The sequence below is a fragment of the Crocuta crocuta genome, unplaced genomic scaffold (assembly GCF_008692635.1).
Source record: "Crocuta crocuta isolate KB4526 unplaced genomic scaffold, BGI_CrCroc_1.0 scaffold299, whole genome shotgun sequence".
Classification (NCBI taxonomy): domain Eukaryota; kingdom Metazoa; phylum Chordata; class Mammalia; order Carnivora; family Hyaenidae; genus Crocuta; species Crocuta crocuta.
In genome coordinates this window covers 11,592,416-11,613,027 of record NW_027532747.1, presented here as the reverse complement: position 1 = coordinate 11,613,027, position 20,612 = coordinate 11,592,416, and the positions used below count along the sequence as shown (strand labels likewise).

Here is a 20,612-nt window from a genome sequence, read left to right as displayed (position 1 = left end):
TCCCCCCCTCCCCCCACATCCATCAGTCCTCAGTTTTTGTCAGCATTCAAGAGTCTCTCATGGTTTGCTTCTCTCCCTTTCCCCCACCATTTCCGCCCTTCTTCTCCCCCTTGTTCCTCCGTCAAGTTCCTCCTAATCCTCCTATACGTGCAAACATATGATATTTGTCCTTCTCTGCCTGACTTATTTCGCTCAGCATAACACCCTCAAGGTCCATCCATGTTGCTACACATGGCCAGATTTCATTGTTTCTCATTGCCATGTAGTATTCCATGGTATAGATAAGCCACATCTTCTTGATCCATTCATCTGTTGATGGACACTTAGGAACAGAGCAGAAGTTTTAAATGAAGTCCAGCTTATCAGTTTTATTCTTTCATGGATTGTGCTTATGGTATTGAATCTAAAAAGTTCCTTCTCTTTTAATGTTTCTTTCTTTCTATTTATTTTTAATACAAATTTGTTAACATATAGTGTAAAAATGGGTTTCAGGAGTAGAATTTAGTGATTCATCACTTAAATATAAGACGCAGCACTCATCCCAACAAGTGTCCTCCTTAATGCCCCCACCCATTTAGCCCATCCCCCCCACCCAACACCCCTGCAGCAGTTCTTAGTTCTCTGTATTTAAGAGCCTCTTATGGTTTGTCTCCCTCTATTTTTATCTGATTTTTGCTTCCCTTCCCCTGTGTTCACTTGTTTTGTTTGTTAAATTCAACATATGAGTGAAATCACGTATTTGTCTTTCTCTGACTCACTTATCACTTAGCATAATAGACTCTAGTTCCATCCACATTGTTGCAAATGGCAAGATTTCATTCTTTTTGATAATACTGCATCATGTATGTATGTATGTATATATACATACCACATCTTCTTTACCCATTTGTCAGTTGATGACATTTGGGCTCTTTCCATAATTTGGCTATTGTCAATTGTGCTACTGTAAACATTGGAGTGCATGTGCACTATTGTATCCTTTGTATAAATACCTAGTAGTACAATTGTTGAGTTGTAAGGTAGTTCTATTTTTAATTTTTTTGAGGAGCCTCCATATTGTTTTCCAGAGTGGTTATACCAGCAGTGCAAAAGTGTTCCCCTTTCTCCATATCCACATCAACTCTGTTTCCTGAGTTGTTAATTTAGCCATTCTGACAGGCATGAGGTGGTATCTCATTGTGGTTTTAATTTATATTTACCTGATGATGAGTAAGTTCAGCATCTTTTCATGTGTCTGTTGGTCATCTGGGTGTCGTCTTTGGAAAAGTGTTCATGTCTTTTGCCCATTTCTTCATTGGATTATTTGGGTTTTTTTGGGTGTTGAATTGGTAAGTTCTTTATGGATTTTGGATACTAACCCTTTATCTGATATGTCATTTATGTTATAGTTTTGTGATTGTTTCCTTTGCTGTGCAGAAGTTTATCTTGATAAGGTCCCAATAGTTCATTTTTGCTTTTATTTACCTTGCCTCCTGTGATAGGTCTACTAAGAAATTACTGCAGGTCAGAGGTCAAAGAGGTTGCTACCTGTTTTCTTCTCTAGGATTTTGATGATTTCCTGTCTTACAGGATTTAGGTCTTTCATCCATTTTGAATTTATTTTTGTGTACGGTGTAAGAAAGTAGTCCAGGTTCATTCTTCATGTTGCTGTCCAGTTTTCCATTACCATTTGTTGAGGAGACTGTTTTAACCAAGAAATTATGGAGGAAATTTAAAAGTACATGGAAGCCAATAAAGATAGAAACATAACAGTCCAAAATTTCTGGGATGCAACAAAGGCAGTGATAAGAAGGAAGTATATAGCAATCCACACTTTCCTAAGGAAGGAAGAAATGTCTCAGATATACAACCTAACCTTACACTTGGAGGAGCTGGAAAAAGAACAGCAAGTAAAGCCTAAAACCAGCAGAAGAAGGGAAATAAATATTAGAGCAGAAATCAATGATATCAAAATTAAAAAAAAATCAATGAAACCAGGAGCTGGTTCTTTGAAAGAATTCATAAAATTGATAAATGCCTAGTCAGATTTATAAAAAGGAAAGGACTCAAATGAGATCATGAATGAAAGGGAGAAATCACAACCAACACTGCAGAAATACAAGAAACAATAGAATATCCTGAGCAATTAGATGTCAACAAATTGGACAGTCTGGAAGAAATGGACAATTCCTATAAACCTGTAAACTACCAAAGTTGAAATAGGAAGAAGTAGAAAATTTGAACAGACCCATAAATGAGTAAAGAAATAGAATCAATAATCAGAAATCTCCCAACAAACGAGTCCAGGGCCAGGTGGCTTTCCAGGGGAATTCCACCAAACATTTAAAGAAGAGTTAACATCTATTCTTTTGAAGGTGTTCCCAAAAAATGGAAAGAAAACTTCCAAACTCATTCTACAAGGCCAGCATTACCATGATTCCAAAACCAAACACCCCACTAAACAGGAGAATTACAGACCAATCTCCCTGATGAACATGAATGTAAAAATTCTCAACAAGATAACTAGCAAAACAAATCCAACAGTACATTAAAAGAATTATTTACTACGATCAAGTGGGATTTATTCCTGGGCTGAAGGAATGGTTCAGTATCTGCAAATCAACGTGATCTATCAGATTAATAAAAGAAAGAATAAGAAACACATGATGCTCTCAATAGATGAAGACAATGCATTTGACAAAATACAGCATCCTTTTTGATAAAAACCCTCAAGAAAGTAGGAATAGAGGGGACATACCTCAAGATCATAAAGGCTGTATATGAAAGACCTACTGCTGATAACATCTTCAATAGGCGGGGAACAAAAAGACTGAATATTTTCCCAAAGGCAGTTTATGGACAGACAACAGATTTATGAAAAGATGCTCAACATCACTCATCACCTGGGAAATGCAAATCAAAACCACAGTGAGAGATCACCTCACACTAGTCAGAATGGCTAGTATCCAAAAAGTAAGAATTAACATCTTGACAAGGATGTGGAGAAAAAGGAACCATCATGCACTGTTGGTAGGAATGTGAAGTGACATGATGCTCTACATGGAAGACCCAAAAGACAACACCAAAAACTGCTAGAACTAATACATGAATTCAGCAAAGTCACAGGATATATAATCAATCAACATACAAAAATTGGTTGCATTTCTATACACCAATAATGAAGCAGCAGAAAAAGAAATCAAGGAATCAATCCAATTTACAAATTCACCGTAAGATACCTGGGAATAAACAAAACCAAAGAGGTAAAAAATCTGTATCTGAAAACTATAGAAAGTTACAAAAGAAATTGAAGACACAAATTAAAAAACATTCCATGCTCGTGGATTGGAAGAACAAATACTGTTAAAATGTTGATACTACCCAAAGTAATCTACACATTCAGAGCTCTTTCTATCAAAATAACACCAGCATTCTTCACAGAGCTAGAAAAAACAGTTCTTAAAATGTGTATGGAACCAGAAAAGACCCCAAATAGCCAGAGCTATCCTGAAAAAAACAAAGCTGGAGGCCTCCCAATTCCAGACTTCAACCTATATTACAAACTATAATCATCAAGACAGTATCATACTGGCACAAAAACAGACCTATAGATCAATGGAACAGAGTAGAGAACCCAGAAATGTATAGCCAGCTAATCTTTGACAAAGCAGGAAACACAGTCTATTTTAATGTTTCTTTATCCTTTTTAAGTTTATTTATTTTGAGAGAGAGATTGTGCACAAGCCAGGGGAGGGGCAGAAAGGGAGAGAGAAGATCCCAAACAGGCTCCGTGCTATCAGTACAGATCCCAATGTGGAGCTTGAACCCATGAACCATGAGATCTGTCCTGAGCTAAACCAAGAGTCTGACACTTACTGACTCAGCCACCCAGGCGCCCTGGTGTTTCTTTATCCTTTTTGAGGCGTGTATCTTATAAACCTAATCTGGTAATCTCCATTTTATTAGATAAATTTAATGCTTTTGCATTCTGTATTAATACTGATATGTTTGTAATTTTCTATGATTTTACTTTATGCGTTGTATATCCATGTTTTTCTTTCTTTGCCTCCTTTTTCTCGCTTCTGTCAAGTTCATCAAGTTCTCATTTTATCTCCATTAATTTAAAAATTGTAGTCTATTTCTAATCTTCAGTCTAAAGTCAATCGAGGATTTCCTCCTAAATAGCTAGAAAAGAGGGACTCTGATTGTGATGGCCCTATCTCTGTCAACATGTTGTTCTCCAGAACTGTTGTTCCATATTCTATTTAGGCCTTCCAAATAAATCATTATTGCTTAGAGTTACCCACAGTTTTACTAATCTCTTTGCTTGCTTTTCTTCCTGACATTCCTGTCCTTTCAAATGAATCCAGTTTTCTTTCCCAGACTATATCCTTTTTAGTTCATTAAAACCTTTTCACTGGTAATGAGCTCTCTGAGTTGTTTTTGTAAAACTACCTTTGTTTTTGCCCTCATCTTTGGGTGATAATTTAACTGGATTTAAAATTCTAAGGTGACCATTATATTCTCTCACTTCTTTGAAGAACTTTTTTCTTTGGCTTTAAATTCATTTGTTGCTATTGAGAAATTGCTAACTGGTGTTCCTTTACGGGAAATCTGCCTGCTTTTAAGATTTTTCTTTATCTTTGATGTTCTGTAGTTTTACTCCAACAGATCAATAGGTGTGGTTTTTTTGTGTTTTTTTTTTTAATTTAGTCTTAGTGGCATTTGTTGTACTTTAGTCTGAATATCTGGTTTTTCAACAGTTGTCCAAGATTACTGGGTTTTATCTCTGAGCATAACTTACCCTTTTTACTTCCCTTTTACAGCTCGTACTAAACACATGTTAGATCCTTTCAATCTTCCATTTATTTTTCATTGCTTTGCCTCTCGGTTGCTTTCTACATAATTTCGTCAGGATTTCTCTTCTAGTTAATTAATTTTGTTTTTAGCTGCAATGTGTTATTTTATGTATCAGTTGAGTTTCTGATTTCACTGGCTAGATTTTTCACTTTGGGACCTTGTAAAATGCGGTATGCTTTCTGGTTTAGAACTTGAGAGTCAGGCCTCAGGGTTCACATTCTTCATCACTTACTACCTGTGAAACCATGGGCAAATTATTTAACTTTGATTTTTCTCCTCAGTTAAATTAGGATAATAGTTTAGATATACTATAGGTATAGAAATCTAATAGGTTAGAATGAGAATTAATAGAATTAAGATATAAAGGGATTAAACAGTGAGTTTAATGTAATAATGTAGTAGGTGCTGTGTATTAATGCTGTTGTCACATTAGCGTTTTTGTTTCATTTTATATTCTCAAATCATTTTAAATACATTTAATTTTAAATTCCCATCTAATCAATTATCTGAAGCTCTTGGAAATATAATGTGATTTTCTGTTGACTTCTCATGATAAAGTGGGATTGTTTTCTTTTTTTTTTAATGTTTTTTATTTATTTCTGATAGAGCGTGAGCAGGGGAAGGTCAGAGAGAGAAGGAGATACAGAATCTGAAGCAGGCTCCAGGCTCTGAGCTGGCTGTCAGCACAGAGCCCGACCTGGGGCTCGAACCCACGAACTGTGAGATCGTGACCTGAGCCGAAGTCAGATGCTTAACCAACTGAGCCACCCACATGCCCCTGGGATTGTTTTCTTATTATTGTGAAATTTGGGAGTTTTAATTATCTCTTCATTGAGACTTCAACTGTAAGAATCTTCTGTGGTCTGAGTGTGTTATGCCCAGATCGCGATCTCCCCAAAATCCCAAGACCAACAAGGAGTCCGAGTCACGTATGCAAAGGCAAAGGGCTTTATTACGGGCTTAAGCTCGGGCTCCCAGACCTCACCAACGCAACGAATCCATGCTGAGAGCCCCGAACAAAGGAGGAGTAGGGTTTTTATTAACTCTAGGGCGGGAAAGGGGTGAAGGACAGGGACTACGACGTGATAGGACAAGGTGACGGCAGAGGTTGTTATGGCGCAGAGGGATTGGTGAGTTTAGAGCAAGGTGGGCCAGAATAGTGGCCGGAACGTCTGGTGCCTCCCAACCTCCAGTGATTGGTTCGGACACAGGGAAGGGCGGTGTCAGCCTGCTGAGTCAGGCCTCAGAGACTTGGGTCTTCTAATCTCTGGGGCCTTCTGAAGCCTGTCATGGCGCTGGTTTGGTTCTTCAAGTGGACCTCTTTATCTCCAGATTTTGTTTCTGCCTGTCTTTTCAGGAGCCTGGAACCAATGGTTTTTTTAAATTTTGACATGGTGTAGGACACATTCCTGGCATTCCAGTGTTTAGGGATCAGGTAGAAGTGACCAGCGAGATTGAAAGTAGAAAACCAAAGTTTACCAGAACTCAAGGAAAAATGCCTCCTTTTTAAGGGAGGATTCTGGATGGAGTATGAAAGTTTCACGCTGCTAAGAGATCGAATAAGATGAGGTCAAAGAAGTTTCCATTGGATTTGATAATGTGAAGGATTTCTGTGACTTTGAATGATTGCTGTACAGTGGTATGGGGATAAGCCTCATAAAAGGATATAATAGATTAAAGACTAAATGAGATTTTTTTTTTAATTTGAAGGCATAAAGATTATAAAGGAAGTAGAACTATATTTGTATGTTGTAAATAATAAAGTTCTAAAGAGTTAAAAAGCATCAAGTAGCTAAAAATTAACAAAAGCTGTGTAAGACATCTACACTGAAAACTATACATAAAACACTGCTGAAAGAATTTAAATACATGGAGATATAACATATTTATGGATTAAAAGATTCAGTATTCACATCAATTGCTCCCATTTCTTTGATAGATTTCATTACAATCCTGATGAGGATCCCAGCAGAGTTTTTGTAAAAAATCAGCTGATTCTAAAATTTGAAAATGCAAGGTATTTAGAATAAGCAAAACAATTTTAGAGAACAAGCTGATACAAAATTTGCATGTATATTGGGGCACCTGGGTGGCTCAGTTGATTAAGCATCCCACTTTGGCTCAGGTCATGGTCTCACAGTTCATGGGTTTAAGGCCCACATCAGGCTCTGTGCTGACAGCTCGGAACCTGAGCCTGCTTCAGATTCTGTGTCTCCCTCCCTCTCTCCCCCTCCCCTGCTCATGCTTGCTCTCCTCTCTCTCTCTCTCTTTCTCTCTCTCTCTCTCAAAAATAAACATTAAACAATTTTAAAAAATGTACATGTATATACAAAGGATTAAAATAGCCAGGATGGGGGGGCGCCTGGGTGGCTTAGTCGGTTAAGCGTCCAACTTTCACTTAGGTCATGATCTCGCGGTTCATGGGTTCGAGCCCCGCATCGGGCTCTGTGCTGACTGCCAGCTCAGAGCCTGGAGCCTGTTTCAGTCTGTGACTCCCTCTCTCTCTGACCCTCCCCTGTTCACGCTGTCTCTCTCTCTCCTAGAAATAAATAAAAACATTAAAAAAAAAAAAAATAGCCAGGATGGTTTTAAAGAAGAATACTTTACCTGATCTGAAGACTTGGCATAAAATGGGAGTAAGACTGGTATTAGTATAAGAATAGATATTCTGATCAATGGAATAGAGTCCAGAAATTGATGTAATTAGAGACTTTTGATAAAGGCACCTGGAGGGAGGCGGTTGTTTTCAGTAAATTGTGGGAAGGCATTTGTATATCCAGGCAGAATAAACAAGCTGTGGCCTATCTTAGGCCATGAACAAATTAATTACAGATGGATGATAGACTGAAGTAAGAAAGCTAAAATTATGCCATGAAAACTGAAGAATATTCTCATGACATTATAGTAGGCAAAGATTTTATAGGTAGCACAAAGAATGCACTTGACCATAAAAAAATTGATGGGCTTTTGGGCCCCAAAAATACTTTACAAATTAATTTTATCAGAAGACACCCTTTGAGGATGAATGAGGTCTTTCTACAGAAGACCTCACACTCAGAAGATGTAAAGGAAAAAATTCCAACTTGGATAATTCCTCCCCCATCTTCAAAAAGGGAAAAAAGCCAGACCTTCTGAAAGATAAAAGAGTTTCTTAAATAACTTAAACTGGGAGAATATTTGCAACATAATTATAATGAATATAAGCACTGGGAGATAAAATAATGGCTCCTCAAAGATTCCCTAATTCCCAGAGCTTGTGAAGGTAGCAGATGGAATTGTTTGCTAATCAGCTGACCTTACACTGTGGGAGGTGACCTGAAAGGGCTCAGTGTCATCACAGAGGCCCCTCTACGCAAAGAGGGAGAAGCCCTGAGTGAAGCCAGTATGACAGTTGACCTTGTTGGCCTCTGAGGGTGAAGGAATGGAGACACACAGAATGTCGGTGGCCTCTAAAAACTGGAAAAGGCGAGGAAATGAATTCTTCCCTAGAGCCTCCAGAAGAAACACAAGTCTGCCAGCACCCTGATCTTAGTCCAGCAAGTCCCATTTCAGACATGGGGTCTCCAGAAGTGTAAGATAGTAAATTCGTGCTGTTTTCAGCCCCTAAATTTATGGCAGTTAGGGCAGCAATAGGAAACTAATGCATACTGTGTGTATCAATAAAAAAGATAAGTAACATAATTTTAAAATGGTTCATTCACAGAATTAGACCTAGATGTCCAAAAAATATGGTTAGAAACACTGAACACCACTAGAAATCAGAAATCAGATTGAAATGAGATCTATTTTCCCTGTTATTTAACAAAAATTTCCACTGATACCTATCTGGTGTTCTCAAGGATCTGTAAAAGAGTCTCTCCTACGTTGTTGGTGACAGTCTAAATAGGAGAGGTTTTTTTAGAAAGATATTTGATAGAATCAAAATTAAAACTTATTTCCTTGTGTATACCTATATACAACTTGAGTCTTCACAGTGAATATCTTGCCATATCACTTGTGAAACTTTTTTGGTACGTAGAAAGCAACAGAGCCCAAGGGCAATACAAGAAAACCAGCAAATGCAAAACAGAGATGGGTGAGGTGGGGGGACAGGCATACTGCTTGCAGAATTTTAGGACGGGAATGACAGCAACATTAGCTAGAGTTCGTCATTTTCCCCCCTTGTCACACAGCCTTTCTGTCTACATCTCCTCTCACATCTACTGCCAACATTCTGTTTATTGCATCTGTCTGTGAAAGTATCCATACCCCCCTCCCGCCCCCAGCTGTCTAAGATGTGTGGCTAAAAGCTCAGTCTGTTAGCTGTGTCTGCACTCCTTGCAGCTGCTGCCTAGATTAAGGGCTAATGATGAAAGAATGTTTTCAGTGATACATGTTCCCATAATAGTCATTCTTGAGTTTTTGTACACCTTCTAACAAAATCTAAACTCCTGTTTCTTGTAGTGAGCATTTTGTAGTGTATGTAATTGTCAAATCACTGTTGTATACTCAAAATTGATGTGTCAACAGTACTTCAAGTAAAAATGAAAATACATGAATAAAAAGTTCTGAATCTTGAAAGTAAACTCAGTGAGCCGCGCATACCAAATGCTCAGGCTGGGCTTGGAGGTGGCAGATTTTAAGCTTTTAAAGATGCAGGAAGCCGGATTGTCCCAGCGGTCACCTCCATTGCTCCCTTCTCCATTGGTGCATGGCTGCCTCCCTGGCTCATTATCATGAACATGGAGATAAACACTCCTTGGCAGTGAGCTCCCAGGGAAAATCATGGATTCTTTCTGGTTGGAATATGTAGGTGGAGGGCCGTTGTCCAGTTAGATGTGGATGTGGACGTGTCTAGTCATTGTAGACTGTTGTCCAGAAAGGGACTATGGCCTCATGGACCAAAGCCCCCTCGTTCTAGAGGTAAGAAATTAATGCCTGGTAAGAAGAGTGCCTTGGCATGTTGCTGTTAGTGGGGAAGCCAGGACAGGGATCCTTTCTTCCGATTGGAGGTCCTGGGATCTTTTCTCAACCTTGGCCTGCCCACCTTCTCCATGCATCTTGAGTGGAATCCCAGTGCTTTCCTGAGCTTTCCTTTAGGAACTTTGTTACACATTGTCAGTTTAAACTTTTAAAGGTGTAAGTCTTGGACAAAATGTCCATGTTAAGGACTGAGATCAGGTCTCTAATTAGCAAGTGAGCTTTACAAGCTATGGCAAAGTAATCTCCCGCCAGATGGACTCTGTCATTAGGGGCCTATAAATTGCCTTGTTGAATAACTGACCATTGATAATTTAGCTGGAGGCTCAGAAACAAACATCCTATCCTGTGGTGGCTTCGTAATGTGTCTGTATGCTTAGGCTGAACTACGTCTTAGAGAATTCTTTTGTATGTTTCTGGTTGGGGTACACCCCAGAGGGGGTGGTGGTTGGAGATTTCCAGGGTAGATGGGAAGGCAGCCCTTTTTTTTTTTTATAACCCGCATGTTGTCATTTTGAGCCAACTCACTTTGTTGGAAAGAGGCAGCAGTGGGACTTGGGACTTTTGCACCCTCTGCAGGGATGTGATTCAGCTTCTCTAACACCTGGGCCTCACCTGGTGTGTGCGGGTGTTTAGTTCCATGGTGAAGGGCCCGGGACACCTACATCCCCAATGCCAGAGGCAACATGAATAGACATGGTTTTAGTCTCTACTCGTGGCTTTAGCTCCTTGCCTGTGGTTCTAGCCTGTGGCTCTGCACTGTATATCCATCTTCCCTGACTTCTGTCAGCCCTGCAGACTCCACACTCCAGCATCAGGGCAAAGATAGCCATAGAGACTGCTTTAAAAGCTCCTGCAATTATTTAAGTCAAACTCCTATAAATTCTATGTATTTTGTACACGCTTCTCTAGTGGCTCTGCTTCTCTGGTTGAACTGTGACTGACACACACCTGTGCCCCAGAAACCACTGTTTTATTCACCTTTACTTAGCAGGTCGGGCAGTTTCTGTTGGGCAGTACAACTTTGAGCATCCAGAATCCCATCCTTCAGAATTCCTCAACTTTTAGAATCCTTCCATACTCCCCTGTTTCAGTCTGTGACTCCCTCTCTCTCTGACCCTCCCCTGCTCACGCTGTCTCTCTCTCTCTCTCTCTCTCCTAGAAATAAAAAAAACATAAAAAAAAAGGGGGTGCCTGGGTGGCTTAGTCGGTTAAGCGTCCGACTTTCACTTAGGTCATGATCTCACGGTTCGTGGGTTCGAGCCCCGCGTCGGGCTCTGTGCTGACTGCCAGCTCAGAGCCTAGAGCCTGTTTCAGTCTGTGACTCCCTCTCTCTCTGACCCTCCCCTGCTCACGCTGTCTCTCTCTCTCCTAGAAATAAATAAAAAAAAAACATAGAATCCTTCCATACTCCCAATATAAGTAAATTAAAAACCCAGCCTCTTTGATGAAACATCATCTGACCCGCCAGCAACGACAACAACAAAATAGACCTGAGCATTGGCAGGGGAGAGAAGGGGAGAGGATGTCCTGTTGACATCCAGTAGGAGTCAGAAGGAAACTGAAAGAACAAGGACAGACAACAAGGTGGAAATGAACTTGAGTAATAACAATGGCCACAGCAAGAAGCCAAGACCGACAGTGGGCATAGATCCTGAGTGGAAGAGAAAAGCTATGACTCCTTTGGAGTTTTGGGAGGAAAAGAGCTTGTCATAGGCAACCCCATGGTGTCCCTTGTGCCCCACAAGACACCTGGGCTTCTGCTGGACACATAGGTACCTGACTGTCCTGTGTACCAGCGATCCAGAGTGTGTTGAGATGTTAAAAAAAAAAAAAAAGTAAAGATGCTCTTCCAAGGAATACTGATATATCACTCCAACAGCTTACAAGTGACTTTCAGTCTAAGTATAAAGGATCTAGTTTAAGGTTCCAGATGCTTAAATTCTACTAAAAGCTAAATACAAAGTAGAAATTGGAGGAAACCATCTGAAGAGGGATCTTAGTAGTCTCCATTGATTTTTTTTTTTTTTAATGTTTATTTTTGAGAGAGAGGGGCAGAACATGAGCCGGGGAGGGGGCAGAGAGAGAGAGGGAGACCCAGAATCCTAAGCAGGCTCCCAGCTCTGAGCTGTCATCACAGGGCTCAAACTCAGGAACCGTAAGATCATGATCTGACCTGAAGTTGGCCGCTTAACCGACTGAGCCTCTCCATTGATCTTTACCTTGGAATAAGCCCTCAGGTCTTGGAATCTGGAAGAAAATGTGAGTAGTGAAGAGTGAAAATAGGCCTTCCAGAAAGTACCTCTGGCCTGTGATAGTTAGGTGCTACAAGTCAAGGGAACAGTCAGGCACTAACATAGAAAGTGGTATATTCAAAGGGAGACTGCTTCTACCTCATGCTCACTAATTGGTTATGCCATTAGACCTGTGGCTTTGCCCAGGAGGTCACCATGTGTTACTAATGGTGAGAGAGCTAAAAGCAGGCTATCATCTTGGACTTGAAAAGAAAACCATTTTCCTTTATTATCACTTTCCCACTTCCCTTGCATTTTCCATCTTTGTGATCCATCACAGACCAGTAGTATCCATGATTGTGGCCTTGAGCATCAAAGTATAGTTTCTTGTTCTCAGTATGGTCCATTAAAGAAGGTAGGGATGTCAGTCTATATACTTTAATAGCTTAATTGTTTGAACAGTTTTCTTGGGTCTGATTTCCATAGTCCTTATCTGTTCCCATAGGATCTTGAACAGAGATCACACTTTTCACCTTACTTAGTAACTGTTTCTCTTTGATCGTCTGATTCCTGTTACTGCCAGTTCAGGACCTGCTTCGGAAGAATACTTGATGCGCCAGTGAATGAATCTTGAAATAATTCTGTCCGTGACATCGGGCTCTAAGGGTCTGAACAGCTGAGAATATTCCATATTCTAAAAACAAAATAGATGGAGCGCCTGGGTGGCTTAGTCAGTTAAGCATCCGACTTCCGCTTAGGTCATGATCTCGTGGTTCGTGGGTTCAAGCCCCGCGTCAGGCTGTGCTGACTGCCAGCTCCAAGCCTGGAGCCTGTTTGAGAGTTTGTGACTCCCTCTCTCTCTGACCCTCCCCTGCTCACGCTGTCTCTCTCTCTCTCTCCTAGAAATAAATAAAACATTTAAAACAAAATTTTTTTTTAAATAGAATTTGGGTGAGCCTCATTGAGGAAAAGCCTATTTATGATGGGTTTACGTTAATTAAGTGGTGAGCGAGAGTTCTCGGCCTGGTTTGGGGCAGGAGAGTGTTTCTAGAGATGCTGCTGCAGAGCTTAGGTGTGGTCCCCAGGGTCCTCATGGCATCCTGGCGCCTCTGTCTGGTCAGTTCCAAGGCTTGTTCCTTCTCCTGTATCCTGTGATTTTTTGGCATACCCACCATTCTGCCCATATAAAACATGATTCTGAACACCAGTTCTGTATGGATACAAATGCCAGTCAGGTGCCCTCAGTTGTTTTCTTTAGGTTGAAAGTCAAAATTAGTGCTTCCTGCCCCAAACTAAAGGCAGAAAAAAGGACTGTGAAGCTTAAGATACTACGTAAGATTATATTGACATAATTTTTTTTTTACACGCTACTTTGTTAAATAACACAATCAGGCACCCTGGCTACACCAGAGTCCTGGAAAGAAAGGGCTTTGGACAGGAAAAAAAAAATGTAAGAAAAGATGATTATTTTAATAGCTGTCCTCAGGGAAAACGCAGATGAGGGTGAAGCTATCCCAAATTAACAATTAGCTAAATCTTGGGGATTATAGCACAGCAGGACTTAACATTCTATTTCTAAAAAATGCAGAATTCTGCCAAAAACTGAATGAATGTGATTGCAGCTCTCTGTGCTTTTGACCAGTGCTCTTGCAGCTGTGAAAGTTTGACCTGCGCTGAAATGCCTTCCCGAGTCAGCCCATTCCGTGTCCTTGTCCCTGCAGTGCGAATCTGTCCAAGGCTGCCTGGGGAGCATTAGAGAAGAACGGTGCCCAGCTGATGATCCGTTCCTATGAGCTTGGGGTCCTTTTCCTGCCATCTGCATTTGTAAGTTCACACTTGAAACTGCCTCAGTGGTCGCATGTGGAACAGGTTGGGTTTTTATGTTCTGTTCCTTTGGTCCCGACGACCTGCCTGAGGCCAGGGTTCTCGCCTAGAGCCTGTGCTCTCAACTGCTGGCCTCATTCACTGTTCTGGGTGCAGTGAGATTGATGCTCTCAGGGTGGACCTGATGAGAGCTTGAGGGTAATTGGTTTGGGTAAAGTTAACCACAATATTTAAATACCGTGAAACAGAATGTGAAGATGTATTGCAGGGCAGTAGTGACAGGTCACCAAAGGGATGACTCATCCAAGAGCAAGACATTCCTTTGGAAGAGGTTCTTTGGAAGCTGGAAGGCTTGAGGAGAGTTGAAGGATACTTACGGTTTAGGCCGAGTGGAGAGGAGGGGGAAGGGCATCCCAGGTTAGGGAAAGTTGGCATGAGCACAAGTCGGGATGCTAGGAAGCTCACACCAGCTGCTCGAGTAGGAATTCAGGGGGTCACAGGACCTGGGCAATCGGACTAACTGGTAAGCCCCCTGGAAGCACACCGTGTTGGAAGCCGTGACTCTCTCGAAGTGTCTGGCACAGCCCGCTTGTCTCCCAGCTTGGAACAGCTCTGTTTCTGCAACTGAACACCGGACAGGTGGCTGGTTTTCATGTCGGGGTTGGTGTACAGGCCCTGATTTCTAAATCCTAAAATCCCTTTTGGCCCAGAGAGACCTTCTCCCTCTAAGGGGCATACAGACCCCAGGACCACCTGTCTTGCCCCTCACATACTTGGTGGAACGCAGTCGGAACCGCCCATGTGATACGATGGCTAATGCTTTTTATCTTTTTTCACCACCTGCTATGCTTGAGCTTCTGAGAAACATACAGGTGACGCAGCACAAGTAGACCATGTGGACTAGCCCAGAAGATTCAGCGAAAGGGGCGCTGCTTTCTTGTTATTTCTCAGGCTTCAGTCCAGACTCGTGTGACATTAGGGCATAGTCTTCAGGCCCGCCAGAGAGCAAGCACCCCCACCCTGCCCGAGTGTCCTCCTCACTGTCCCCTCCCCGCTCTGGTGAAAAGTTCTTTTCTCCCTCTCTCCTTCTTCATCAATCTTTATCCATCCTTTTTTTCTCCAGCTCAGAGGGGTTTTGCTACAAGACTGTCAAATAGGCCTCTCCTGAGGCTAGTAGAAGATTCTAGCACATCTTGTTTCTTTCCTACAGCATCAGAGCAGATCCTAACCCACTGCTTACAGCTGCAGACTTCCCCATAAACCTGGAGGCAGTTGGTCCCCCCTTTTTCTACAGACAAGGATGTGACTTCCCTAGGGTTCCACAGCTGACCGGGTTCCAGCCCTCAAACCACAGTCTCTCGCTGATCCCTCCTGTGATATTTCAGCATTATCACAGGGAAGTAGTAAATCCACAGCATTAGAGTAATAATATGCAGTAATGTGGTGTGACTTAGCGTCCGTTGCTTTGAACTAAAGCCAAGATTATCTCCCAGTGATAATTTAAGCAATGGAATAAGTTCCACATCACTCTTATTTGGTTTTTTTGTCCGCATTTGCAAAATTCTAGTTGTTTCTAATATTCTGACTCGATTCCTCATATGAAAATGGTAATAGGAAAGTAGTATATCGTGCTTCAGGTCTTCTGGACCCTTCTAAACTCCTCATTTTACTTCTGATTCTTTTTCTGACTGTACATCAGACACGGCTAATAGAGGGGAAAAAATAGACATAGTCATTCAGAATACCCAAATTAGACTCTTTCTTCTATACTGTCGGAATAAGAAAGAGCCCCCATTATAGCATGTCCTAGATAAGATAGAGATTCAGTTATTTATAAAGACTATCAGACAAGAATATAAAAAATGGATTCCACCTCTACTATGCTAGGCCAACAGATCCCAAGAGTGAGGCCCTGAGCAGGGTGACCATGTAATTAACATAGTGACTAAAAAGATAGGGTTTTATCCAGCAATCTGGATTCCTTGGGTAGTCCGGAGATACAAATCCTAGAAAAGTGCTTTAAAGTAGGCTTCTTACATAACACTAGTAAGGACCCCAGACTGTCACTGTCTTGTCATCAGACGTTTCTGGGTGGATTGTCTGATCCTTCACTGAACCATAAATTATTTGGGCAAAGTGCCAAAATGAGGCATGTAGACAGTACACAGAAGTGCTTGACCTCGCCCTTCCAAGGAGCCTACTAGTCAAGTTGAGCTAGAAGGTCATTTTAAAAAGGCACTTCTGTTGAGAAACATCCACATGTGACCTAGGTGCTATGACCTATGAGAGAGGTAACTGGCCTAAGTGAGCAGAACCCAAAGAGCTGAAAGTGGATATTCGGATCCTTTTCATTGTTCTTGACAGAAACCAACTTGAGCTTATATAAGCCCACAGAAGATGAGTTTTCTGAAAAGATGTGAAGGGAATGTCATGGAGTCAGTAGCACAGCGGAGACTTGGGAGAGTGGAGCCAGGCCAGCCCCAGGGACACCGCAGCCCACCGCCTGTCTGGGTTGCTACCACTGGTGACTCCCCCACTGACTTCTCCACTCATTTGCCAGCTGTTCCACATGTACAGATAGCTCAGGTTTAGGTCTGCCTCTCACACCTCTCTACTGTCCTGACCCTGTCCCCCAGTAGTGGGCCCATTTCCAGAAAAGGGCAGATTGTTGTGAGTTAGGAAGCCATCCCAGAGGTAGCTACTGCCAGAGGGTTTCACCCAGAAGCAAGTTGATGTGTATTTTATCAGACTGCATAAAACCACATCAGGGAATTTTGCCTCATTGGAGACTTTGTCCTTAAGCTACTATACCACAGCATCTGTCTCACTCACTGGTATGTGAAGTTTCTGGAAAACCAGTGGACCTTTGCTTGCTCTTCACAGAATTAACATATACACTTTTGACTCTGAGGATAACCCAGAGATCTGTGCTACGAGGTGATTTGTCATTTTGATGAGGTAATTTGAACACAGAATGAGACACTTGGTTTCTGAAGGGGAGACTGTCTAGTACAACAACTCCATGGCTCCCTCCTTAGAATGTATCCCAGGCTCATAACTGAATATGCTGGCTGCCTAGAAGGACCGTGCAGTCACTCCGCTCAGCTCCACCAGCTCCCCGTGCCTGCAGGTCAGTAGCCCTGGGGGTAGGAGGAGGGAGATGGGGTCTTCATTCTCATGAAGCTCATGGATAAGTTCAGGAAGCAGACCAGTCATTATAGTGCATGATGAGAACTACGGTGCGTGGGGTTCAAAATATAAAAGCTCTGAGAAAAGACCTGGGGCCCCCAGAGAAGACTTCTTGAAGGAGGTCATATTTGAACTGGGTCTTGAAAAATGAGTATGAGCTCAGCCTGCTATCAGGAGAGAGGACGCTTCTAGCTAAAGAGAACAGTGCACATTACATTTGAGAACTAGCAGGCCATTCCATGTGCCTGGGATGTGGGCCAAGGCCTTGAGGCTGGACTCCTGTTTTGAAGGAGATTGACAAGCAGGACCCACTGGAACTGTCCTTTGTCCCACACTGCCAGTAGAAAGCTACCAGATTTTTAAGCAGTATTAGTGATCTTGTCAGACCAATTTTCAGAGAATTTGAAGCTTATAAAATACATCTCCAATCATGATAATTTAAGTTACATTATGCAAATGGTACCTGAGGATAATAAGGGCCTTGTAGATCTCCTCAAAATACTCTTGATCACTTAAACTATATTATTATAAAAATTTGATTAATGATTACTATTACCCTTCACCCCATCATCCCAGCTCAAAGCGTACAAAGTCATTTCTGACCCCTCTTTTACACCTAAGCTTAGTGCTTAATACTACTTAACTTCCTTAATGCTGCTTGATAATGGGTCACTTCTGCCATCCCTGCTGCCACCGTGACACAAGCTGCTCTCCACCCAGCTGCCAGAAGGTCTTTGTAGACCATACGTCAGGTTATGTCACCCAACTTCACATCTGGTAAGCTAGAAGCCAGACTCCTCCACGTGGCCTACTTTTCTCTTCACGCCCTGACTCCTGAGTACTTGGGCCTGACCACTTCTCTCCCTGGCCCTTCATGTTCCGTGTAGAACTACTGGTTCCCATTATGAGTCGAGCCTGTCCGTGTTATGGTTCTCCAGAGAAACAGAACCAAAAGGATATGTAGATACATATCTACATGTAGAAAGAGGTTTATTGTGAGGGATTGGCTCACATGATTGTGAAGACTAAGAAGTCCCAGCATCAGCCATCTGTCAGCCAGAGACCCAGGAGAGCTGTTGATATGGCTCCAGTCTGAGTCCGGAGGCCTGAGGATCAGGAAAGCTGATGCTTTCGATCCCGGACTGAGTTTGGGAGAAGCCCTATGTATGTCCCAGCCAACAGAGAGCAAATTCACCCTTTCCTGGCCTTTTTGTTACTCACACACTCAACAGATTGGATGGTGCCCTCTCACATTGCGGGGTAGGGGGCATTCTTCTTTATTCAGTCCGCTGATTCAAATGCTAACCTCCTCTAGAAAGATCCTCAGAGACCCCCAGAGTGATGTTTAACTGGTCATCTGGTATCCAGTGGCCCAGTCAAGTAGACCCCTGATAACCATCATGTCATCATTCACCAGCCTTAATCTGTATCAGGAACAGCACCCCTACACCCCCAAACCCACCTGCCTCTCCTGTCTCCACTCCAGGTGCCCACCGCCCTGTGCATCCCACAGCTTTCTAGAACGTTGGCTCATCACCTATCCCTCGTGTTATCCTTTACTTGAATGTCTCCTTGACTAGACTCTGAGCTGCTTTCTCTTAGGGCTTGGCACATCTGTTAGTTGATGTCACTTCTTTAACTTCATGGAGTGCATAGTGTCCTTTCTCTGAGGAGAACATGGAAATCAGTAGCTCTGAACATCATACAAATTTAGTACAGTGGCTATTATGTGTAGTTGGTGTTCAAATATGTCCCTAAGTAGTATGCGGTACAGAATCACCTAATTAAAAGCACATGTGTACACGTATGCTTAAGAGTTTATTGTGGTACTTACAAATGCCAGTCCCTATGTATTTAATAGACGTTTTTGAAATTTCTGTATCCATTAATCTCAAAATGGTTCCTGATGAGAACGCAGTTTGTTGTAAAATGAGGCTTCATGTTTCCCTCTTCAGTACTAGCAAGGACCTGCCTTTTAATGTTTTCCGTTACAAGTTTGCCAAATAGACTTAATAACCAGTTCTGTAATCATTTCTCTCACTGGACATCATCCAGAATCCGGCTTCTTGAGATCAGCCCACCTTTGTGCTGCTTAGGCAGAGCTCCGTGTCCAAAACACCCACGTCTCTGAGTTATCAGCACCTGGAGTTGCCACTTTTGTCCCTCTTTAGTAGGCCATCCTGATCCTTGTGTTCCAGAACACTGACTGGAGGTTAGCATTGCAAAGAGGCAGGCTTTGGGTGCAGAATGAAGTGTATCAGACCCCGCTGAGGCAGTCACCTAGAAGGAACCTTGGCTCTGCACTTCCGCACGTATGGACCTGTCCCTCAGAAACCATTGGCTGAATGAAGGGACATTTTCTATGGCCTAAAAATAGTGGATGGAGAGCCACCATTTTTCATTCCTCATAATAAAGATGCCATTTGAGGGGCACCTGGGTGGCTCAGTCGGTTGAGCATCCGACTTCGGCTCAGGTCATGATCTCACAGTTCATAGGGTTGAGCTCCACATCAGGCTCTGTGCTGACAGCTAGCTCAGATTCTGGAGGCTGTTTCAGATTCTGTGTCTCCCTCTCTCTCTGACCCTCCCCTGTTCATGCGCGCGCACTTGCGCGTGCGCACGCTCTCTCGCTCTCTCGCTCTCAGAAATAAAAAACATTAAAAATTTTTTAAAACAAGATGCCATTTGGATCTCTGGGCTTGATGTGGAAGCTAAGTCTCTGATAACTACACATTGATTTGTCCACACTTTTTTCCTGCTTTTAAATGAGTGAGTCAGTTAACACATCATTTCAGGATGAGCCTAACTTGCCATTAGGGCCGTGTGGTCAACGCTTTTCCTTTGTGAACACTTTCAATAGCTTTAGGGATCAATGTCAAGGGTACAGTTGACTCTGTACCTAGCACTTGGCGATTGTTGTTACACAGTAGGGGCATAAGGACTGTTCTTTATCTAATATTTAGCAAGTATATAATTTTTGTTGGGTTTGTCCTTTTAAGTGTATTTAACTTTTCAACTAATTCATTTAAGTCCAAGAAAATTTGAATATAGGAAAGATCTGATGATTTCCAAGATTGGTAGCTGCATTCCAAATCTTAAAGCATCTGTGAGTATATCCAGGAGATACAAGTTTTTTGTGATGGAGTTCATGCATTTTGGTGTTTATTAAGCACGTACTGACTCATTGTGGACCTGAGCCTGCCTGATGCTCTGTGACTGCAGCTAGGCGCTCCTACCTCTGGCAATAATGTGCATGACCATCTGAGAGCCCTGGACCCGTATCCAAGATGGTTTCCTCTAGACAAAGGTAGCCTGAGCGTTCCTGCACTTGCCTTAGAGCTCAGGGCCACTCCGGCCACTTCTGAGCCCTGGATTCATTTGCCCCCAAGATGGCAGGTTCTCTTTTCTGTCATCAGAATCAAAAATGCTTCAGCCAAATCCATAAGAACTTTGTGTTTAAGTCTCTTGGTTCTGTTCTGGGCAAACTATTGTCTTTTTGTTGCCAAGATTGGTAAATGCCACAAGTATTTGCTCTCCTGGGACTGTGGCTCGGGCTGGAAGAACTAA

The 20,612-nt window shown here is 42.2% G+C and overlaps 1 protein-coding gene across 2 annotated transcripts in view; it reads left to right on the top strand.

Annotated features, from left to right (window-relative positions):
- Window positions 1-20,612, top strand: part of TDP1 (tyrosyl-DNA phosphodiesterase 1) — an 89,524-nt gene that overhangs the window by 57,038 nt on the left and 11,874 nt on the right. Inside the window, exon 15 of one of the 2 annotated variants that reach the window (XM_077780940.1) lies at window positions 13,754-13,856. The exons of the other annotated variant lie outside the window; for it this stretch is intronic. Coding sequence (XP_077637066.1) covers window positions 13,754-13,856 — 103 coding nt within the window. The remainder of the gene's footprint in view (window positions 1-13,753; window positions 13,857-20,612) is intronic. 2 annotated transcript variants of the gene reach the window in all.